Source organism: Gracilinanus agilis, chromosome 3 (assembly GCF_016433145.1).
Source record: "Gracilinanus agilis isolate LMUSP501 chromosome 3, AgileGrace, whole genome shotgun sequence".
Taxonomy (NCBI): domain Eukaryota; kingdom Metazoa; phylum Chordata; class Mammalia; order Didelphimorphia; family Didelphidae; genus Gracilinanus; species Gracilinanus agilis.
This window is the reverse complement of record NC_058132.1, coordinates 63,858,446-63,882,812: the sequence shown is the minus strand read 5'-3', so window position 1 is coordinate 63,882,812 and position 24,367 is coordinate 63,858,446. Positions and strand designations below refer to the sequence as shown.

Genomic DNA, 24,367 nt, shown 5'->3' with positions numbered 1-24,367 from the left:
TTGGTATTTGAGGTGGTAGTATAAATTTAATAAGGAACTCTGGTTGACGGTGGCGGAGGAATTGCTGGACACAGCTTAATCCACCTAATTTATTTTATCTATAAGGTGATGCAGGGACAGGATAAGGAAATAGGAATAAAGCAGGATCAGGAAATCTCTTAAATCTAACTCTAGGATTTCTAACTATAACCCAGAACCTCTCTGTCCCGCAAGGTACTATTTCTTGCTCACCGGAGTGAACCTGCACTGATCTAGTCTTACTATCTAAAGATATAATATCTAACTTACTAAGTTATTCTAATAGAGGATCTTAATTTTATATAGTTCTCCTTAACTTATCTAGAAAAAAATTCACCTGCTGCTCCGTCTCTTCTCAGTAGGAAGCCTGAAACAGACGCTCCTCACAGCAGGATGTTGAAACCGACGCCCCTTCAGCGAGAGGAAACAGCGCCCCCTCTGGCCTCTTTCTTTCAGAGAGAAAGGGCTCACTCCAACCAATCTTCTTTAGTAAAAAAGATATATTTCAATGACTTGAAAGCTGACTCTCAGGAAAATCCTTCTCAGATTGTTCAGAGCAAACTCCCCAGCGACCTCGCCCGGGTAAACAAGTTCCAGAAAATGACCGGTTCTACAATTGTCTTTCCTAACATGCAAGTCTCTTTCACAATGACCCAAAAAAAATACTTCTCTGTCAGCGTAAAGAAGCAAAGGTAAAATTTAGAACTTTTTCCCTCTAGTCTCATTCCTTCTAACTAGGTTAATTAGCTAATCAAATTCTTATCTTAACAGAACCTAGGATATGAGGGCAAAATGAGATCTTAGAACATGGTAAGTCAGGTGCAAATGGATCTTAGAACAGAGACTATGAAGGCTGGAAGGAGGTTCATCACATAAAATGTCAGACCTGAAAAGAACCTTAGAACATGGAATCTCAGAGTCAAAAGGGAACTTAGAACATGGAAGCTCAGAGCCAAATGGGGCTTAGAACATGAAGTGTCAGGTGGAAGGGGGCTCAGAACAGAGAATATGAAGGTTAGAAGCAAACATCACATAAAATGTCAACCCTGGCAGGGGGCTTAGGACATGGAATGTCAGAGTTGAAAGTGAACCTAGCACATGGAATGTCATAGGTGCAAGGGGGCTTAGAACAGAATGGAAGAGTCTGGAAGAAATCTTATGAGGCAACTGGTGTTATGGTGGATAGAGTGCTGGACCTATGGATGAGTCCTTTAATTTCTCTGTGCCCATGGCAACTCTCTAAGGACTATAATTTGCAGAGAAGGTGCCACCCTGCATTGGTAGAAGGAGTTTCCTCCCCTGGGCTTCCCCTATACCAGTGATGGGCAAACTTCAAGCCCCCTGAAATGTTCTATCCTGCCTGGTGACATTATTCCTAATCTGACAAATACAGTGAATAGGATACAATACAATGAAACTTCAAAAGAGTTGCCTTAGAAACAGACTGACAGATGAGCATTTCCTTTCCTTTGGCCCCTCTTTAAAAAGTTTGCCCATCACTGCCCTATACCAATGAAATCACAGGTCCAGCCCCTGTTCCTATTCTCCTATGACATAGTTGATCCAGTTCCGAGTCTTGCAATCTAGGAGTCCTGGGTTCAAATCCCACCTCAACCATTGATTTGGTATAGCACCAAGTGAGTCACTTAACATCTCTCTGTCCCAGGAAACTCTTAAGACTGTCACAAATCAGTAGGAATAAGAGTAGTTCTTTCACTGGGAGCTCCCTAAACAACAAAACCATACATCTAGTCTGAGAAAATGCAAACATCAAGATTCTTAGGAAATCATTTCCTACAAGCTTACAAGGCAAGAGGCCTGTTCCTGTCCTCCAGAAGGCTTTTGACCCAACACATGGGGGTCATGCCTAGGCTACATGGATCCTGTCCAGTGCCAGCTGCTCTGGTCATAGGAATGCCACAAAATGGATCCAGTGTCCCATACATGTGCTCCTCTGATCAGGATGGACTTTCCAGTGAGCATGACACAGAAGCAGATGACTAATACCCCCAAAGTATCAGAGAAATAGTGACCCTCCTTCTAGGGGTGCCCTTGCTGGGGATGGGGGGGAGTAGTGGAGTAGGGTCTGTTCCAGGAGGGGATCCATATGAAGAAAGGGAAACAGCCTCAGACCTTTAGGAGACCTTGGTTTAATGGTAGAAGATGAGACAGACACTTGCACATGAACGACCAAAGATGTGTCTTGACTGAGAAGACATAAACTGGTGTAAACAAAAACTCTAGCTTTGTGGAGCCCAAAAGAAAGACACAATACTGTGGGTTCGATCTTGGCTCTGTTGCTTACAACATTCAGGATTTTGGGAATAGTTCTGGATTAGGTGTCAGGATCATAACAACAACCAATGCTAGAGAACAATAAGGTTTGTAAGCCCATAACCACCCTGGGAGGTAAGTGATACAGACACTCTTCCCATTTTAAAGATAAGGAGCCTGAAGCACAGAAAAGCTCAAGTGCCTTACCCAAGACCATACTGTTGGTCAGTGTCAGGTTTTGAACCTGGGTCTCCTGATTCTAGGTCCAACACTCTGTTTCATCATATTACCATATCCCTGAATTTTGGTTGGCAACTGCCACTGACTTGCCTTGGACAACTTCCTTCACTTCTCTGGACCTCTGGTTTTTAATCTGTAAGAAGAAGAGGATAGATGAGACAGCCAGGATGGTCCACCTAGCTCGAACGTTCTCTATTCTAAGGCCCTTCCCAGCTCTGGCATTCTGTGTTCTAAGGTCTCTCCCAACTCTGACATCCTGTATTCTATGAACCCTTTGAGATCTGACATTGAATAGTTTAAAGTATTTTCCATTCTTAAGATCTGGCTCATCCTTGATTTTGTAGATGAGGAAACTGAGGCCCAAGGAGGGAGATGATATGCCTAAGGTCCCAGGGTCTGAACCTAAATCTCTTGCCCCTGTGCCCCATGTCCTTATACTAGCCCATGCTTCTGTTTGAGTAGATCCTGAGCATGAGGAATTTAAGAGATGAAATCAACATGACCCAGAAAAGGCTGCTCAGGAGGTATTAATCTCCCCAACTTTCTCTGGAGGGGTTCAAGGTGAGATTAGATAAGTGCTTGTTGCATAGGATGTAGAGAGGATTTCTGCTCAGCTATACATTTGATGAGACACTCAAGTCTTTTCCAACTCTGAAATTCTGTGCATGTAATATTCTATGAATCCTGCCTGGAGACACATGATGCTAAGCCTAGAGCTAGAAGGAACCTCAGAGTCCATCTAGGCCAAAGGTTCTTAACTCGGACCCTGAAAGGTAGATATATGCAAGTTCCCATACATGAATTGGATAGGATTTTTTTAAGGACCTCTTTATGTCAATATAATTGGTTTCTTTTGTAATCTTATATATTTTATTTTATACATTTAAAAAAAATCTGCTTCTGAGGGGGCAGCTGGGTAGCTCAGTGGATTGAGAGCCAGGCCTAGAGACAGGAGGTCCTAGGTTCAAATCCGGCCTCAGACACTTCCCAGCTGTGTGACCCTGGGCAAGTCACTTGACCCCCATTGCCTACCCTTACCACTCTTCCACCTATAAGTCAATACACAGAAGTTAAGGGTTTAAAATTAAAAAAAAATCTAATTCTGGGACAGGATCTATAGACTTCATCATTACCAGAAAGGTCCAAAACACACACACACACACACACACACACACACACACACACACACACACAAATAAAAAGTGTTTAGAAACTCTAATGTAGCTCACTCCTCTCATTTTACAGAAAAGGAAACTGAGACACAGAGCAGTTAAGCCCTAGGTCACCCAGATAGAAAGTATCTAATGTGGAATCTGAACCCAGTTCTTCTTTTCTGTGTTTTAATTTGGATATTTTTATTTCTCCAATTACATGTAGTAATAATTTCCAATATAAGCTTTCTGAAATTATAAGACCCAAACTATTTCCCTTCCTCCCTTCCCTCCCCCTGACTTGGAGATGAACCCAGATTTTCTTGACTGACACTTTACCCAGTATGCTATGAACTTGGGCTCTTGAGGGCATGGATAGAATTAACCCACTAAGCCCAGCTGCCAAGAAGGTAGGTCACACCGCCAGCTCATGGTCCAGGTGAGTGGGCATCTAATTTCCAGCTGAAATCCTGCTGCTGAATGGTACCCGGACAGTCTGTCCTTGTTTACGACCTCCATCCCCTGAGAACAGCGATTGCTCACTCTGGCATGTGATGAGGCAGTTGCTTTGCAGGGCGGAAACTCAACTCTCCCGAAATCCACTCCCCACCCTCCTCCCTTCCCTCCCTCCACAGCCCCTTGGCCAATTTGGGCATCGGCATGCCTGCTCGGTCCCCTATCCTACACGCTCATGTGATCTAGGGCTGGCTATAAATAGCCAGGGAACCGTAGACAAAGACAATCTCAGAGTGTGACAAGAACTGAAAGGAGTTTGTCATTCGGCAAGGCCAGGGTCTTGGGATCTTCAGCCCGTCCGCTCCGCGTGTGCTGGTGAAGCCGGGATGGATTATAAGTCGGGTCTGATCCAGGATTCGAACCCCATGGAAAACCTAGAGAAGCAGTTGATCTGCCCCATCTGTTTGGAGATGTTCACCAAACCCGTGGTCATCCTGCCCTGCCAGCACAACCTGTGCCGAAAATGTGCCAATGATGTCTTTCAGGTGAGTGTTGCGTTGTGCCTGGCCCTGGAGGCCCCAAGAATCTACCCACCCTTATCCCCATGCAAAGCTCCCTGAGCCTCTGGGGCCAAGATGGCCCTGCCTCATGTGCTGGGCTCCGGCTCATGGCCGTTCCTCTCTCAGGAGGCAGCGTGGGACACCGCATTGGAGTCACAGGACCCATGGTTAGGAGCTCAGCTCCACTTGTATGAGTTTGGGCCAGTCACACCTTCTCCGGGTCTCAGTTTCTCCCTCTGGAAACAGGAGGTTGGACTAGATCATTTCTATGCTTCCGACTATTTCTAAGTCTTGTGAGCTCCCACTGCTTTTACCACTCGCCCCATCCCCCATGGCCCTTTCCCCAAAAAACCTCCTGTGGGGCCTGGGCAGAGGTAGGGAGACAGTCCTGGCTGCCCCTGTCCTCCTCCATGACGCAAGGTTTTTTTTTCCACTAATGCTCCCCCTAATCCCCTCATCCTCCCCCCTCTTTTGATAAGGCTGGTGACTCTCAAACGAAGAGTTCCAAGAGGCAACTGATTTTAGTAATAAAAGGGGGGGGGGGTAAGGAGAGAGGAGAGAGAAACCAGACCCCTCTAGCTGGAGCCAGGGCCCGGGGTGGCAGTGGGCCCAGAGCCCTGGGGAGGCAGTGGGGAAGAGGGAGGGGTTGGGGTAGGAGGCAGGTGATCAGGAAGGCAGTGACTTCCCAACTAAGAGTTCACAGCTGTTCCTGAAATGGGAGGGGGCTTTCTCCCAAGATTGAGGGACAGGGTCTTGGGGCGGATGGATAGGGCGCTAGTCTGGGAGAGAAGTCTCCAAGTTAGAAGAAAATAGTCCTAACCAGCTGATTGTTGTTAAAGGCAAAGCCTTTAAATACATGATCTCATGTGAACTTCCAAATAATCCTGTGAGATAGGAATCTAAGCCTGGGAAAAGTGAACAGACTTGCCCAGAGCCATATAGCTAGGAAATATCTTAGGCAGGATTCAGACCCAGGTCCTCCTAACTTTCAACCATGCCATGCTACTTTGAGCTACATCCATGAAGCCTTCTGTGAAATGGACCCTTCCTCCTTAGAACCCTTGAGACTATAGATTTCTACATCTAGAACTGGGAGGGACCTCAAGGGCCATTAAATCCAAACATCATCTTTTACAAATGAGGAAACTGAGGCCCAGGAAAATTAAGTGACTTGCCCAAGGTCATAGAGGAAGTATCAGAGGTGGGAATAGAGGGTCTATATTGGTCGATTTCATGGGGAAAAGAGGCTAGGAAGTAGAGCGATGCTTAGGAGGGATTTGGAGGTAAGGATACTTCTCTGACATACCCAGACTTCTTCTTCATCCTTCGCATCCACAGGCTGCTAATCCCTACTGGTCCAACCGGGGTGGCTCCATTTCAGGAGGCCGTTTCCGCTGTCCATCCTGCCGCCATGAGGTGATCATGGACAGACACGGGGTGTATGGGCTTCAGAGGAACCTACTGGTGGAGAACATCATTGACATCTATAAACAGGAGTGCTCAAGGTCAGCTTCTCCCCTGGGTCCTCTGGGCTATTGAGTATGGATTGAGGGGGATTCTCCTTTTTTTAGTCTCAAAGGAAACTGAGGAGAGATCCTAAGTCAAGCTCCTGTGAAAAAGATTTGGATCTTAGATCCCATCCCACTTTCGTACCTCCCAGCCCTTCCATAAACCTGCATTCAAATTCTAAATCCAACTAACCCCATCTCCCAGAGTCCACTGCTCACAGCTACAAGACCCTGATGGGTACTGGTCTAGATAAGACCTCCCTTGCCAGGACCCCAGGAAGCAGAGGTTAATTCCCCTACATCCAGGCCCTAGGCATTAGAGGTAGAATGGAAGGGCAGACTGGCCATCAAACTAGCTTCTGAAGAAGAACTAACATTTATATAGTGCTTTAAGGTTTGAGGTTTTAAAACCCAAAGCTTACTTCAAAACACTTTACAAATACTATCTCATTTAATTCTTACAACAACCCTATGAAATAGGTGTTATTATTGTCCCCATTTTACAGACAAGGAAACTGAGGTAGAAAGAAGTCAAATGACTTGCTCAAGGTCACACAGCTAGACTATGGCTAAGGCTGCATTTGAACTCAGACCTTAATTACTCTAGGTCCCATAGCTTCAGGTGCTGAAGAGGGAAGAGGGAGAAAGAGATAAAAGGGGGAGGAGAAAAGAAAAGGCTGGAACTTTGCCAAATGATGGGACCAATTTTGGGAACCTACTTCCTCAGTGGAAAAGAATAAGAATAGTCATTAGATGCAGCATAATACTGAGCTAGGGAAAGAATAATGATCAGCATTAATTTAGTGCTTCCAATATATTAGCTTTTTTGAGCCTCAAAACAACCCTGTGAGGGAGCCAGAAGGATTATTGGGTCCATTTTGTAGATGAGGAAACTGAGGTTTAAAAAAGGGAAATGACCCACTAGAGGTCATTGAGTCAGTGAGAAGACTCAAACAGGGTCTTTTTACTTTTTTAATCAAATAGTTCATTGGCTATAAGACAAAGTGATCTTCTAAGAGCTCCGGTACTGGGGCCCCAGAAACTCTTAGAGAAGCAGCTCTGGTGGCCAGCTTTCTAAACTCTTTACCAAGTGCCAGCTTATATGTTTCCTGTTCCCGAGCCCCTGGGGTTGCTCCTTTGGACTCTGGTCTCAATTCCACCACTCAGTGAGAGCTGAGGCATGCTACTTCTTTTGGGGGCCTCTTTCTCTGTCTATAAGTGTCTATAAGCTACAGATAAGGAGACTTCTGGTAAGGATAAAAGGAGCTAGATGATGAGAAAGCACTTTGCTGAAAAGCATTACCCAAATTCTTTAGGTTTTAGATTATGAGAGCTACAAGGGCCCTTAGAACCTAGAATGTCAGAGCCGGGAAGGCTCTTAGAACCCAAAATTTCAGAGCTGGAAGGAACCACAAAGTGGATTGAATACTGGATTTGAAATCTGGAAGCCCTAGCTTCAAATCCTGCCTCCTCTCCTTTACTGTGTGACTTCCATGAGACTGTTGCCGCATCCGTAAAAGGAGGAAAATACCTTTAGGATCTACCTTACAGAGCTGTTGTGAGGCCAAATAAGATGTCTGTGAAGGGCTCTGTGAACTTAAAATCCATTCCTGCTCTCAGCACACACATAATCGGACCTAGAAATGAAGGCCCAGAGCCTGGGCCCAAGTCATACCACAAGTTAGAACCATCACCAGGATAAGAAGTTTGGTCTCCTGGCTCTTTCTGCTGGGCCATACCCCTTCTTGCTCAATATTAATAATAATAATGTCATACTCCAATGATCAAGGCTTAGCCTTTGGAACAGAGTCAGAACCTAAGGGGGTAGAGGAGTTGAACATTCGTCCTGAGGGTCTCAGGAAGCCTGAAATACTCCTGAATGTGAGCTGAACCAAATACAAAATTAATTAATTTAAAAATAAATATATAAACATTCAGGAATTTCTAAGACAATATACAACTGGCAAGGATCTATACACAGTTTAGTGGTCTCCATTTCATTGGAGCTTGTCTTCTGGTAACATCAATTCTGATTAGAGGATAATAAACAAAGGAGAGGGGAGAAAGAGGCAAGTGGGAAGTGTTTCTTGGGTTAGGATTCAGTACATCAGAATGTCAGCTCTGTAAAGAACATTCCAGAAGCCCAGAGAGATTAGATGAGTGATCTGAGGTTACACAGCAGCCAGGATGAGAACCCAAGGGTTCTTTTGCTGTTTGATTGCATGGATTCAGGAGGAAATGTTGAAGAGATGAGAAATACTGAGGGGACATTATGAGAGCTAGGAGAGGACTCTTTGAACCTGGGAAAGCTGGGAGGGCCCTAAGGACACAGAATGTCAGAGCTGGGAGGGTCCTCAGAACACAAGATAGGCAGAGGAAGGCAGACCCTATGGTGTTACAGAAAGAGCCCCAGAGGACCTAGATTCGAATTTTAGTTTTACTACCTACTACCTGTGTGACCTTTGGCAAGTCACCCCAAATTTTTCTGTCTCTGTTTCTAAGTTTGTAAAATAAAAGGCTCAGACTAAATGATCTCTAAGGTTCCTACCCAGTTCCATATCCTAAATACTATGAAAGCCAGTAGGTAAGTGTCTGAATGAGGTCTTGAAAGAAAAGAGAGGTATGAATTAGTGGAAACAAAATAGGAAATAAAGGTGTAGGGAAGGGGAAGCCCTGGTCTATGAAAGGAGTGTTTGCTGGGAGGATCCTTTCCCACTTCCTCTGCCCTTTGCTAGCCCTCTAACCTTAGCTGTGTGACCCTGGAGGAATACTTTAAACTCTCTGGGTCTCATTTTCATTATCTATCAAATGAGAAGGTCAGTCACCTCTAATTGCAGCTCTGAATCTAGGATCTTGTGAATATTTGGAACCCTCTGCATCTGACGAAAACCCAAGCTGGGTTTGCTGCCCTTGTCCCTGAGAGCAAGAGTGGACACTGGCTTACGTGGGATCAGAGTTCTCATTGCTAGCCATGTGGAGACCAGGCAATTGTTTGTTCTTGGGGCAGAGCTCTGGGTGGGATGGGTGAGCTCTTGGCTCTCCATGACCTGCCCAAGGGCCCCCAGGGCCAGAGTAGAGGGGACTGGTGAGACTTTCAGCCCTTTTAGGGAGAGGCAGGTCAGAGCGAGAACCCCAGTGACCTGGGCCGGGTTCCTCCCCACAGTCGGCCCCTGCAAAAGGGCAACCACCCCATGTGTAAGGAGCACGAGGACGAGAAGATCAACATCTACTGCCTGACCTGCGAGATGCCCACCTGCTCCATGTGCAAGGTGTTTGGGGCCCACAAGGCCTGCGAGGTGGCCCCATTGCAGAACGTCTTCCAGGGCCAGAAGGTAAGAAGGAGCCTTGCCCATGACCCTGGGAGGGGAGGGCGTTCCAGCTCCTGCTTCGAGCTTCAGACTGGAGCTCAAGGGATGTGCTGAGGTAGACCTTTCAGGAATAGCCTTGGAGGGACTTCCCAGGGTGCTGGGAGAAGCAAGTCTTCCCACCCCCTCAAGTCTGAGGAGGGAGGCCTGAGGTCACTTGTTATATTTACTGTCACTTGAGAGGTACAGGGTGTGGCCACTAGGGAAAAGCCAGACCCCAAGGGATAGGGCCTCCTGCCTTGTGCCTCTCCCCATGGGCCATCTCAGGTCATGGGGCTATTGCTATAGTAGCAGGTGGAGGGGATGGTCTCTCCTCTAACCCACCCACTCCTACCTCTAGGACTACAAATTCCCCTCCAAACCTCTCCTTGACTTCCTCAGACTTGAGATTCCATTTTCTCATCCCCGGGGCAAGCTGGGGTACAGAGGAGGGTTAAGAAGGAATCCTTTGGGGGCAGCTAGGTAGCTCAGTGCATTGAGAGTCAGGCCTAGAGATTGGAGGTCCTAGGTTCAAATCTGGCCTCAGACACTTCCCAGCTGTGTGACCCTGGGCAAGTCACTTGACCCCCATTGCCCACCCTTACCACTCTTCTGCCTTGGAGCCAAAAAAATTAAAAAAAAAAGAAGGAATCCTTTATTCACTGCCCACCAGTGATACCTTCCTTTTCTCTTCCTCTCTCACACCCCCTCTTGGTCTCCCACATTATCATTCTTTTTCTCTATCCTTCTTGATTCTAGCCTTTGGCTGCATTTCCTACTAGCCATGAAATCCTAGTCACAGGATTTCAGAGCTGTGCCTCAGTTTCCTCACCTGTAAAATGGAGAGTTAACTGGCCACTGAGGTCCTTTCAAACTCCATGTGTTCTAAGGTCCATTTCTGCTTTAATAGTCCATATTATTTTCTTTGAGTTTTTAAATTCTTTGTTATAAGAGATGACTCTGGTGAGGCAGGAGGGATATAGCTTTAAATGAAGGTGACAGAAAGATAACATGTAGAGATAAAAATAGAAGCATATATTCTAAGGGCTTAACAGCTCTAATTTGAACATTCAATGACTCTGTCAGACTAAAAGTCTGCCACGGATCCCTAGAAATAGAAAGGTTCCCAATCCCTACAGGGAGCTCTCCCTAGAGGAAAACTTTGGAGATCTGCAATAAGGGTGTCCCTGCTTCCCTTAGCCTCATGGGAAAACGGAGTTTAAATCTATTTTGGTCTCTCTTCCCCCCTCCTTATCTAGACCGAGCTGAGCAACTGCATTTCCATGCTGGTCGCGGGGAACGACCGAGTCCAGACGATCATCACCCAGCTGGAAGACTCTTGTAGAGTTACCAAGGTGAGGAATGGGAGAAAGGGCCCGAGCTGGGGAAATTGGAGCCACCCACTGCAACCCTCCCCTCCCCCTCTCCAGGCTAAATGACCCCTAATGGCTCCTCCAGATGTCATAGTTAGAGGCCCAGTGTTCAGGACTGGTTGGGCAGGTGTAATAGATGTGGGTATAAGAGGGAGGGATCTAGAATTGGAAAGGAGCCTTCATTTCACAGATGAGAGAACTGAAACCCAGGGATGTTCAGTGATACTTGTCCAAGACCACACGGGCAGAGGTTTACACATTTCAGATTGGAACCCAGGTCCCTTGGATTCTAAACATGCTGCTCTTTCCATCCACAAGTCTGTGAATTTGTTTTCTCTGTCTACTAACTCCATGAAAATATTTAGTCCCAGTATTGGCTTTTCTGAATGAAATTGAACTAGCTATAAATGAAGTGGCAAAGGGAAAACAAAATACAACAAAACAAAACATTGGTCCAGAAAGATTTCCTGGTGAATTTATCAAATGATTCAAGAATAATTAATACCTATACTATATAAGTTAAGCTCAAAGCCTATAAAAGCTCAATTTAGTATTAATATCTGAATAAGAGGAGAATATAGCAAAGAAAGAAAACTAGAATAGGAACTCCTAGGTTCAAATCTAGCCTTGGACACTTCCTAGCTATATGATGTGGTCCCTTTAACCCCCATTGCCTAGCTATTATCTCTCTTCTTCCCTGGAACCAATACCCAGTATTATTTCTAAGATGGAAGGTAAAGGTTTGTAAAAGAGAGAAGGAAAGAAAGGGGAGAGAGGGAAAGGGAGAGAGAGCGAGAGAGAGCGAGAGAGAGAGAGAGAGAGAGAGAGAGAGAGAGAGAGAGAGAGAGAGAGGGAGGACAGAGACGACAGAGACGACAGAGACAGAGAGAGCAAGGAAAGAAGGGAGGAGAGAGGGAGTGTAGGAATGGGATTATGGAGAGTTGAATTTTGATAAGAGCAAGTTTGAGTGGATTGGAAATTATATCCAAAGTGCTGGGCTCAAGCCAGGAACCCTGGAGAGAATTCTGGAATGCAGAAAGCTGAGGAGGAAGGAGTTTGAGGGGGAAACTGCCACTTCCTGTTCCTGAGCTGGGAGAGGAAGGTGTAGCTTTCCTGGGCTACCTTACCTTAACCTGTTTGTGGAAGTTGGGAGGTTCCTTTTCAACTGGAGAGCATCTTAAGAAAGATCTAGTCATACCTGCTATGTTTAACAACTTGCCTGAAGTTTTATCTGAAGATCCTCTCTGTTGGGCTCTGGGTTTTACCTCAAGAGTCAGACCCAGCTTTGGGTGGACTCGGCCATCTTGAGGCCATTCTTAGTGGATTTTGGAGACAACTTCTTAGAGAAACAATTTGATTATAGTCAGGTAGTTTAGTGAGCTTTTAGGGAAAACCTAGCTAGAAAAAGGGAGCTGGTAGCGTAGCCGGGAGAACAGAAGTGTCCTTCGTGAGAGGGACTTAGATTGGTTGGGTGAAGTATAAGAAATTAGAGTCAGGATATCCTTTTGTTTAATTCTCAGTCTATCTTGATTTCTTATAAATATAGATACTGTTTTCTTATAACATAGTCTCCAAGGCTTTTATGTGTACTGGTCAAGTGGAGGGAAGTTAACTTTTTTTAAACATTTATTAATATTCATTTTTAACATGGTTACATGATTCATGCTCCTATTTTCCCCTTCACCCTCCCCCCAGCTCCACCCACCCACGGCCGATGCACATTTCCACTGGTTTTAACATGTGTCATTGATCAAGACTTATTTCCAAATTGTTGATAGTTGCATTGGTGTGGTAGTTTCGAGTCCACATCCCCAATCATGTCCGCCTCGATCCATGCGTTCTAGCAATTGTTTTTCTTATATGTTTCCTCTCCTGCAGTCCTTCCTCTGAATGTGGGTAGCATCTTTACCATAAATCCCTCAGAATTGTCCTGTGTCATTGCATTGCTGCTGGTACAGGGGTCCATTACATTCAATTTTACCACAGTGTATTGGTCTCTGTGTACAATGTTCTTCTGGCTCTACTCCTTTTGCTCTGCATCAATTCCTGGAGGTCTTTCCAGTTCACCTGGAATTTCTCCAGTTTATTATTCCTTTGAGCACAATAGTATTCCATCACCAGCAGATACCATAATTTGTTCAGCCATTCCCCAATTGAAGGGCATACCCTCCTTTTCCAGTTTTTTTGCCACCACAAAAAGCGCAGCTATAAATATTTTTGTACAAGTCTGTTTATCTATGATCTCTTTGGGGTACAAACCCAACAATGGTATGGCTGGATCAAAGGGCAGGCATTTTTTTTATAGCCCTTTGAGCATAGTTCCAAACTGCCAGCCAGAATGGTTGGATCAGCAATGCATTAATGTCCCAATTTGGCCACATCCCCTCCAGCATTCATTACTCTCCCCTTCTTTCATTTTAGCCAATCTGCTAGGTGTGAGGTGATACCTCAGAGTTGTTTTGATTTGCATTTCTCTAATGATTAGAGATTTAGAACACTTTCTCATGTGCTTATTGATACTTTTGATTTCTTTACCTGAAAATTGCCTATTCATGTCTCTTGCCCGTTTATCAATTGGGGAATGGCTTGATTTTTTATACAATTGATTTAACTCCTTGTATATTTGAGTAATTAGACCCCTGTCAGAGCTTTTTGTTATAAAGATTTTTTCCCAATTTGTTGTTTCCCTTCTGATTTTGACTACATTGTTTTTGTTTGTAGAAAAGCTTTTTAGTTTAATATAATTAAAATAATTTAATTTACATTTTGTAATTTTCTCTAACTCTTGCTTGGTTTTAAAATCTTTCCTTTCCCAGAGATCTGACAGGTATACTATTCTGTGTTCACTTAACTTATTTATAGTTTCCCTCTTTATATTCAAGTCATTCACCCATTCTGAATTTATCTTGGTGTAGGGTGTGAGATGTTGATCTAAACCTAATCTCTCCCATGAGGGAAGTTAACTTTGCTTCCTTTCACCAAAAGGGAATTGTGATACTTATCGTCAGCCAAATAAGTATCCAAACCAGTCCCCTAGTGTGGATAACACCATCTATCCACATTATTCCTTCAATTAGGGACATTATTTCTTCCATTGGGAGGGAGAGGACTAGAAAGCAATATTGCTAATGAATATTTTTTTTAAATTTACTGAAATCTTAGCAAAAAGATCACAGCACTATATTCCCAAAATTATACTTGCCAAGTTGGATTTATACCAGTTCAGATAAAAATACAGTTCAGAATTGGGGAAACCATGAGCATAACTGTATTAAAAACAAAACCACCCCAAATATCTGCTTTTCTGAATCTCATTAGGGTAGGAATCCAGAGAATTTTATATGCATTTTATAGTTTACAAAACATTTTCCTCAAGAAAACTCCCGTGGGATAATATAGGCTCTTTTTGGCTCTAAATCTAGGATGAAAAGACTATAGAAATGTGAATTAAGAAGAAATATAAGGGGTGGCAGCTGGGTAGCTCAATGGATTGAGAGCCAGGCCTAGAGAGGTCCTAGGTTCAAGTCTGGCCTCAGACACTTCCCAGCTGTGTGACCCTGGGCAAGTCACTTGACCCCCATTGCCTACCCTTACCATTCTTCTGCCTTGGAGCCAATACATAGTATTGACTCCAAGATGGAAGGTAAGGGTTTTAGGGGGGGGGGGGAATAAGAAGAAATATAAGGAAGGGATTTCAGAGTAAGGGAATTCAGTCCCTTGACCCAGAATCTCGTTCTGTTTCTCCAGGAGAATAGCCACCAAGTAAAGGAGGAACTGAGCCAAAAGTTTGATGTCCTATATGCCATCTTAGATGAGAAGAAGAGTGAGTTGCTTCAGCGAATCACTCGGGAACAAGAGGAAAAGATCAGCTTCATCGAGGCCCTGATACAGCAATACCGGGAGCAGTTGGAAAAGGCCACCAAACTAGTGGAGACAGCCATCCAATCCATGGATGAGCCAGGCGGAGCTGCATTCCTGATGGTGAGAAGCCAGCTTCTCATGTCCCCAGCCAACCCTTAGAAAAAGAATAGGCTGTCAAAGCAGTATAGAATCTTCCAGTATCAAATGTCAGCTAGAACGATGGAATTCTGGAGCTGGAGGGTGGCTGTGAACATAGAATGACAGAGATGGGAAGGGACTTGGAGAATAATGGGACTGGGAAGGAGTTTAGTACATAGAATGCCAAAGGTGGAAAGAGACTTAGAATAGAGACTGTCAGAACTAGGAAGGCCAGCCCTTAGAGATCATCTTCTCCCATTCATCCTTTACTGATGAAGAGATGTAGGTCAGAGAAATAAAACATCTTGCTTAAGGTCACACCATGGGTTGGGAAAAGGACCAGTATGCAAAGCCCAATCACCAGAGTCCCTGTCCAGGGCTCTTTGCCCCAAGCCTGCTTCCTTATACCTTTGGAGGAAGAAGAAGCATTGTGGACAGCAGAAAGGATAGATGGCCTGTGGAATGGGACTCCAGAGGGTTTTCTTTCTGTGATCAAACATCCCTCCAGGATTTGGACTGATTTGGCACTTTGTATCAGGGAATGAGGAAGGTGCCGAGGAAATGGTCTTTGACCAGAAAGGGAAAAACTCCAAGAGACTGGAGATATTATAAAACTCTGGGTCCATGGCTGGCCCAGGGAAATCCAAATTGGTAGGAAGTCTTTGGCTCTTGGGTACCCATGCTTAGAGCATCTGAGTGCCCACTTCAATGGCTGAACCTCCACATAGACTTAACTCTCTTCCTTCTCTTTCTTCCCACAGAATGCCAAGCCACTGATAAAAGCGTAAGTCTTCCCAAGGGGTAGAGAGTTCAGGTTTTGGAACGATTGTCCAATCCCCCAACCAGACTAAGGGGAATTCCCATTACTCTCTATCCTATCCTTTCCTGATGTATTTTATCTGCTGGCAAGTTCTGCAACTAGAATATTTTGTTTCCTTCTCCCCGATCTTTAACCCTCCAGTTTGTCTCCATTGCAGTCTCTACGCTATAATAGAGGAGTAAGAGACATTCTATATAATAGAACGTCAGAACTTGGAAGGAACTGTAATAGAAAAATACCAAGTCAGAACTAGGAAGTCAGAAATCCACATAATCTTAGAACTTAGAATGTTAAGGCTGTGGGGTGGGGGATCGATCCATGACCAATTATTCAACAAGCAATTATTAAGTACCTACTGTTTATACCAGGCCCTGGGTGAGGTTGCTAAGTACCAGAATGGGCACCATAATGGACTTGAAGGCATAAAGACCTGCCTCAGATTCTTACTAGTGGTATAGCCCTGGGCAAGTCTTAAACCTCTTTCAGCCTCAGTTTCTTTAGCTATCAAATGGGGATAATAGTAACACCTACCTCAAAGGGTTGTTTATGGATCAAGGAAAATGATATATGAAAAGTATTGAAATGCTGTCTAGATAACTGTTAGCGAAATGCTCATTTAGCCCAAAGAGCTTACATTCTAATCTTGAGATTTAGAATGTCAAGAGTTGAGGGGACTCTTGAGAATACAATGTCTAACCTCCCCATTTTTCAGTTAAGAAAACTGAGGTCCAGAGAGGTAAGGTCACTTATCCAAGGTCACACAACAAGGAAGTCCTAAAGCCAAGGCTAGAGCTCAGGGCTGCAGACTTTCAGCAGACTTGGCTGGCTAGTTTCACCACTGCCTCACTCTCTCGCTATATGTAGCCCCAAGCCATATCCCCTGGGGGATGGAGCAGAACCCTCATCTGGAGGTGGAGTGTGGCAAAAGACAGAGGGAACAGTCAGGCATAGGGGGACAAGCAACTCTCAAATTTGAGACAGGTTCAAAGGGATCTCCTTCCTTTGGGCTCTGAAGTAAGAGGAGATGAGATCTCAGCCCACTTTGCCTTCTCTTTTCCAGCATTGTGGAAGCATCCAAGGGCTGCCATCTAGGCAAGACAGAACAAGGCTTTGAGAACATGGATTATTTCACCTTGGACCTGGAACACATAGCAGACACCTTGAGGGCCATTGACTTCGAGTTAGGTAAGACTTGGTTGGGAAGGGCTGGACCTATTTGCCTGACTGACTACAGTAAACCTGGCATAACAGTAGACAGATCTAGGATGATGGCAAAGGAGAGGCTATGAAAGAAGAAGGAGAGAGAAACTTCCCAAGCAGAGACATGCCTCTATTCAGAGGATCAGGAAACCTAAAAAATGGTAAGGACTTCAGAAGGAATGTAGTTCAACCCCAATTCAGAACTGATGACAGATGGACACCTAGACCCTGTCTGAGATAGAACAGATAAAAGCTCTGGGCTAAGAACCAGAAAGCCTCAGTTCTAGTCTAGGCTCTCCCACAACTAGGTGTGTGAGCCAGGATAAGTCTCTTTCCCCCTCTGATCCCTACTTTATTCCTCTGTAATATGAGGGAGTTGAATAGCATCCCTTTCAGCTTTATTTTTGAGTTTAAGAGGAACAATTCCTATTTCTAAAGGGCTAGAAAGTAATCACATTTCCTCACGATAACCCCATGGCATGGATTAACCCTATTTTACAGAGGAGGAGACTGAGGTTTGTGAAAGTGTCTTTTTAAAATCCATGTGAACTAGAATGCTATTTTGTCAGTAAGACCAGAGTTATTGTGTTAGCTGGTATAAGAAAGATGACTTGGGATTTTGAAATATTCAAATTTGTCTGATGATTTGCTTAAATGACCTCTCCATGGCCACAATCTACAAGGCTTAGAGCTAGTTTTGAACTTAGGCCCCTAACACAAAATCCAGGGCTCTATTCACTACACCACATGTCCATTCTATATTCTAAGGTCTTGGCTAGCTGGTATTCTGTATGGACATTCTCCAGCTCTAAAATTCTCCATTCTGAAGTTCCTCCCAGCTCTGACATTCTGGGTTCTAAGCTCTCTTCCAGCTCTGACATTCTGTGTTCTGAGGTTCCTTCTAACTCTGACATTCTCTGTTCTAAGGTCTCTCCCAGCTCTGACATTCTCTGTTCTAAGGTCCCTCCCAGCTCTGACATTCTCTGTTCTAAGCTCTCTCCCAGCTCTGACATTCTCTGTTCTAAGCTCTCTCCCAGCTCTGACATTCTCTGTTCTAAGCTCTCTCCCAGCTCTAAAATTCTCTGTTCTAAGCTCTCTCCCAGCTCTAAAATTCTCCATTCTGAAGTTCCTCCCAGCTCTGACACTCAGTGTTCTAAGCTTTCTCCCAGCTCTGACATTGTGTTCTGAGGTTCCTTCTAGCTCTGACATTCTCTGTTCTAAGGTCCCTCCCAGCTCTGACACTTTGGGTTCTAAGGTCCCTCCCAGCTCTGNGTTCTAAGGTCCCTCCCAGCTCTGACACTTTGGGTTCTAAGGTCCCTCCCAGCTCTGACATTCTCTGTTCTAAGGTCTCTCCCAGCTCTGACATTCTCTGTTCTAAGGTCTCTCCCAGCTTTGACATTCTCTGTTCTAAGCTCTCTCCTAGCTCTGACACTCTGGGTTCTAAGGTTCCTCCAGCTCAGACATTCTGGGTTTCTAAAGGTTCCTCCAGACTAAGGGTCGGCGACCTTTTTGGCCGTGAGAGCCATAAATGCTACATTTTTAAAAATGTAATTTCGTGAGAGCCGTACAGAGCTCACAGTGCCGCTCCTGTAACAGCGCCTGAAAAAAAAAAAAAGGACTTTATGACTCCTGCAGAAAGAGCCATATCTGGCCCTCAAAAGAGCCAGATATGGCTCGAGAGCCATACGTTGCTGACCCCTGCTCCAGACTCTGACAATTTATATTCTGAATCCCTCCTGGCTGTAACTCTTTAGGATTCCTTTCCATTGGCCAGGGTACTTGATCTGTAATTTAGAGGCATTCCAAAGACCTTAATTGCCTTAATTCCCCTCTTCAATCCACCATTGAGCCCCTGAGGGAAAAGTCTTTATCCTTTGGAAATGCACTAACTTTCTCCTTACTAGCCTGTGAATTCCTACTCGGAGGTCCAGGTCTGGTGCTTTAACACCTAGAATTCCCCAAAGTCCCTTTTAGTAGGCTCTGGAGTGATTTAGATTTAGTGTTGGAAGAGACTTCAGACCTTATGGAATCCAAGCTCCTTCTGGGCACTGTGGTTGGCCCGTAGTAAACCCTGATTTATTTTTTTCATTCATTCTTTCCCAGATAAGGAAAAGAAGGCCCTAAAATGTTAAGGGGGTTGCCAGAGCTCGCACAAGTAATGAGCAAGAGAGCCGGGATGTGAGCTGGTCTCCTATAACTCAGCAGATTCTATCATTTTTTTAGATTTTATTTTTTCCTAATTACCTGTAAAAACAGATTTAACATTTAAGTCTTCAGTTCTCAATTCTCTCCCACCCGCCACCCCTCACTTCCCTGAAACATAAGCAATATGATATAGATTTTATCATGTAAAACATTTTTTCATATTAATCATTAGATTTTTAAAATAAATATATTTTCAGTTTTATTGATTTCTTTTTACACAGCCTGAGTCCCCATCTCTAATTCAGTAGATTTTTAAAGTTTATTTAATTAATTAATCAAATTTTCCCATGGTTCCATGATTCATGTTCTTTCTCTCCCCCCTCCCATAGCCAATGGGTTTTACATGTGTCATTGATCAAGACCTATTTCCATATTATTAATATTTGCACTGGGGTGATCGTTTAGAGTCTGTCAGTAGATTCTTTTTTTTTTTTTAAACCCTTAACTTCCGTCTTGGTCAATACTGTGTATTGGCTCCAAGGCAGAAGATTGGTAAGAGCTGGGTGATGGGAGTCAAGTGACTTGCCCAAGGTCTAACAGCTGGGAAGTGTCTGAGGTCGGATTTGAACCTAGGACCTTCCATCTCTAGGCCTGGCTCTCAATCCACTGAGTTCCCCAGCTGCCCCCTAGCAGATTCTTAATAAATGTTTATTTCATTGAATTGGTTTAAATGAATTCAGTTACCTCCAGGGTAAAATTTTCCCAAACAGTCAACCTGGTTAGTAAATTACCAGCCATCTGAGAGGCCAGTTAAAGCCAAGGAAGATGATTGTGGAGATTAAGGGATTTGTTCCCTTCTTCAGATCTGCAGGAGACAAAGTCTTTTCAAAGGAAAGAAACCAGGGAGGTGGAACAAATGATGTGACCAGAGTGGTTCAGCCCCCTCATTTTACAGATGAGAAAATTGAGGCTTTGAGAGGGGAAGGGCTTTTCTGGCTACTTCTAAGATGACCCAGAGCTGAGAAACTGGTGCAAAGCCCAAAAGTCCCCCCCTCCCCTCCCAGCTTCAAAGGAGTTACTGAGGAGATACTATAGTACAGGACGTTGGAGGAACAGGGAGAGCAGGACAAGGAGTGCCAGGCAGGGAGAGTGCTTCCAGGACTCTCTTGGCTTCCAGGACTGTTCCGAGACACAGACACGAGTTTCCAGGGAGGACCTTGACCTCTGGGTACAGAGAGCATTCTGCCTGCTCTTGCCAGACCACAGTTATCTCTCCCGTGGTTTCAAGGAGATGCAGACAAACTCTATCTTACTCAAAGTCCCTCCTCGAGGCCCCAGCAAGATCAGGTGATAGGCAGTGGGTGGCTCTGAAACAAAGGAATGTCTTTGTGTCGGCCCAGATTGGGGTTGGGGGGCAGGGAAGGGAGGAAGGGGGAACAGGGAAGACTCATTCATTCTCCAGGTGTGCTAGCACTTGCTGTTCCCCTTGGGCCTTACTCTACAAGCCTCCCACCCTCTCCCTGCTTCTGGCCTCCCCTCCGGAAAGGAGGCCTTGGATGAATGTACAAGGATTAAATGTCTCCACTCTCAAGTACTTCTGGAGATAAAGATGGTTGGAGCAAGGAGCCCCCAGCCCATTCTAAAGCTGTTGTTTGCTTTTCGTTTGCAGATGAGGAAGAAGAAGAGTTCATTGAGGCAGAGGGGAATGAGGATGAGGAAGAGGAAGAAGATCCCTCTGGAGGGGAAGGTGGGAGGTAAGGAAGTCTATCCCATTTCTGGATTTGCGGAGATTGCATTGAAATGAAAGGCATAGACTAGGAGACACCCGAAAAGCAATCCCCTTCTCTTGTGTCTGACTCATGACCCCATAGATCACAGCCATCTATGGGGTTTCCTTGGCTAAGGTACTGGAGTGGTTTGCCATTTCCTTCTCCAGTAGATCCTTTGGTCAGGCAATCAAAAAAGTTAAATGATTTGCCCAGGGTCAACCAGCTAGGAAGTGTCTGAGGCTGGATTTGAACTCGGGTCTTCCTGACTCCAGGCCCAGCATTCCATCCACTGAACCTCTGTGAGTGAGGTGAGTGAGCTGCCTCACCCCCAAAGAAAAGGACAGGACTTAAAAGCCAAAGGAAAATTAGCTTCCTGTTCATAAAAAACAACTTCCTGTTCATAAAAAAATACCTTATCCTCTCTAGCTGCTACCCAAGACTCCAGAAACTGGCAGCTTCTCCTACCTTGACACACTGAGGCAAGGTCTAGAGGAGAGCGATGGGATGGGTGATGAGAGCACTCAAAACCATGTTCTTTGAGAGCAGCAGTCAAAGGAAAGAGAAACTTCATAGGATCATAGATTCAGGGTTGAAAGGAACCTCGGTGGCCACTAAATTCAACCCCGCCATTTAAAAAGAGGAGGACATTGAAGACTAGTTGGTGGAAATGATTTGGCCAAGGTCCCACAAGTAATAAATAAGGAGCAAGGTCAAAATCTGAATCCAGATCCTAGGATTTCAAATCGAGCGAGCTCCCCAGTGCACCATGCTGTTTCTTGAATTGTCGGGCTTAGCCTGGAGAAGAGAAGACTTAAAGGAAAGTTTATTTTCATTACTTCCTTCAAATGTTTTAAAGGTTGTGTGGTGGAAAAAGGTGTAACAGGGGACTATCCAATGGAAGTCCCATCTCTTCAACAGGCAGATGTTTTGCCTGCTGAGGTTCCCCAACAAGGATTATTAGCCTTGGTAGGGTTAGCCCATTCCCAGCATGCTCTGAAGTAGAAGACACAGCCTTCTGTTATACAGGCCTAAAATTAGGCATATTAGATCCAGTGGACATTACAGAGAGGAAGGTTTCAACTCAATTTAAGAAAAAACTTCCTTATGATTTGAGTTGTCCCAGTATGGAATGGGCTGTCCCATAAAGGAAGAAGGTATTCCTGAAGATATCTATGACCACATGTCAAGGATGTTGTAGGGGGGTTTCTCTATTAGATGCTAGCACATGATCTCTAAAGCCCCTTTCTTCTGACCCTCTGCAGTCTAAGGTTCCTTTCACTTCTGTTATTCTGTGTTCTTCTTATTCTGGTCCCTCCCAGCTCTGACATTCTGTGTTGTAACATTCGTATGCTTCTACCTCTTGAGGTCACCTGTTTTATTGTTAAGACACTTTTATCTGCTACATTTCTAACACTGGGTCAAAATCTGCCTCTTTGTAACATACACAGCTCGATTGTGGTGATGTTCTAGGACTCCAGAAAAGTCTAATAGTAATTTTTTATTATTATTACAATTATTGCTGATATTTATGTAGCATTACATGGTTACAAAGAAAGTCACGTTTGATTCCCGTGCCCTATGAGTTGGGTGAGGCAAATACTGTCTCCATTTTTCAGATGAGGAAACAAACCAGAAATGAGATGTAATTGCTACATTGATTGGGGCAGGATTCAAACCCAAGTCTCCTAACTCCAGGTCTAGCTTTCTTTTCTCCCTTCCTGTTTGAGCTCAAGAAGATATAAAAAACCTTGAGTTTGTTGTAATAGAATGTGACCCATACTTTGGGGCTATGTTGGATCATGTTTTTAAAAAGGGTACAGGGGGGAATAAAAAGAAAAATTTGGGGCACAGAGTATCATGGGAAGAAAACTGGGAAATCTGAAGTCAGAGGACTTTCCAGTTCTGAGATCATGACTCTCATACTTACTCACTGGGTGACTTAAGGCAAGTCACTTGTCTTCTCTGGTCCTTCACTGTAAAATGATGGTGTTGCATTTGATGTTCTCTAAGATCTAGATCTAGATCATATGACAAAAGCACCATTACCCTCTTGCCAATCATCTACTTTTCTCCAAATCTCCCTTGGGCCCCTATTCACCAGTTTTTTGTCCTTTTTCTTCCAGGAGTACAGGAAGGAGACAGGAAGAAGACCTACAATGAGAAAATCCCCCAAGCCAAGAGAGAAACTGAGGGGAGAGAAGCCCCACCCAGGAGAGGAGTTTCTGTGATAAGCCCCAGGTTGAGAGGGAAGGAGGATCCCACCTCTGCCAGGTCGCAGAGACTGGACACACCCCGTGGCCTAGCAAGTGGCCACTCACTCAGGCTTAGAGACTTGTTGAAACAAAAGACACAGGACACTTTTCTACATTGGTGCAAAATGGAATGTTTTGTACGATTTCTTTTTTAATGTTTTTTTTTTGTATATAACTGTAAATGTCTATGGAACTGGTGCTTTCCAGAAAAAAAAAAAAAAAGACTGCATACTGTGCAGGGGAGGGGAAGTCTTTGTGTGGAAGGGTTTGAAGTGGTCAGAGATACTGAGGGATTGGGCACTTGGCAGCTGTCCTGGCCCCTCTCTGAGCCACTTTCTGGGCCTAGAAAGAGTGTACTGTACTTTAATGCATATTCCTGTCACACAAGGTACTGACTGAATTTATGTTGCACATTGTTCAAATAAATACACAATTCTAGCAGGTGTTCCTAAAATGGGGATGGGGAGGAAGGTGTTCACTTTGGACCCTTGAATAAAAGGCCTACTGATGTGCAGAGTGGACAGAGAGGCATATGGGAACAAATCTATCATGGAAGATGGGAGCCGGAGATAGGAGGGAGCGTTCATCTAGCACTTTACACAGTGGATGCTTCTTTGAGGTGGAAGAGAGTATTAGCTTTGGCTCCGGCATCAGGAAGACTTGGGTTCAGATCTGGGCTCTTATCATAGCTTATATGACTTAACATCTATGTGCCTCAGGAAATAACCTAGGACTTCATTTATTAATGGGGATCTAAGATCTATGGAGCCTGGTCCTTGGGGGAGAGCTAGCATCTTACTCCATCCTCAGAACAGTCCCTTGAAATAGGTGATACCCGTATCGTCTCATTCACAGAGGAAGTAAAGGAAGGAAGGAAGGGCTCTAGGCTAAAAGATAAGGGGAGCCTGTGACTTGTCAAAGATCTCAATCCTAGGAGCAGAGCGGGAATACTAATGTTAATAGAGAACAATTATATTGTGTTTTAAGGTTAATAGGGGGCTTGACTTCCAACAATCCAATCCAACAAGCATGGATTAAGCCCTTATTGAAAGCAAGTAGTTGAGGATACAAAAGGAATAACCCTCTGAGCCTTACTTTCTGGCTTCATAATCCTGTGGGATCTTTGACGCTCTTGATGATTCATTCATAAGAGTTTGGCCTAACTATTCACATAGGAAAAACTAAGTGGATAAATGAAGCTTGATGTAACTTTATATAAGAAATACAAAGTGGATGAAGAAAGTCCATGATGCAATCA

The 24,367-nt window shown here is 44.4% G+C and overlaps 1 protein-coding gene across 2 annotated transcripts; it reads left to right on the top strand.

The window, feature by feature from the left end:
- The first annotated feature begins 411 nt into the window (after window positions 1-411).
- TRIM63 (tripartite motif containing 63) lies at window positions 412-23,547 on the top strand. Of its 2 annotated transcripts, XM_044667908.1 has the most exons (10): window positions 412-710; window positions 4,471-4,684; window positions 6,038-6,204; window positions 9,371-9,539; window positions 10,811-10,906; window positions 14,672-14,905; window positions 15,685-15,707; window positions 16,804-16,928; window positions 20,758-20,842; window positions 22,981-23,547. In XM_044667908.1, the coding sequence occupies exons 1-10, from the start codon at window positions 412-414 to the stop codon at window positions 23,015-23,017; spliced, it is 1,449 nt and encodes a 482-aa protein (XP_044523843.1). In that variant the 3' UTR covers window positions 23,018-23,547. The 2 variants fall into 2 exon arrangements, with proteins under 2 accessions (XP_044523843.1, XP_044523844.1); XM_044667909.1 differs by lacking the exon at window positions 412-710 and having other exon boundaries at window positions 4,445-4,684.
- The last annotated feature ends 820 nt before the right edge of the window (window positions 23,548-24,367 follow it).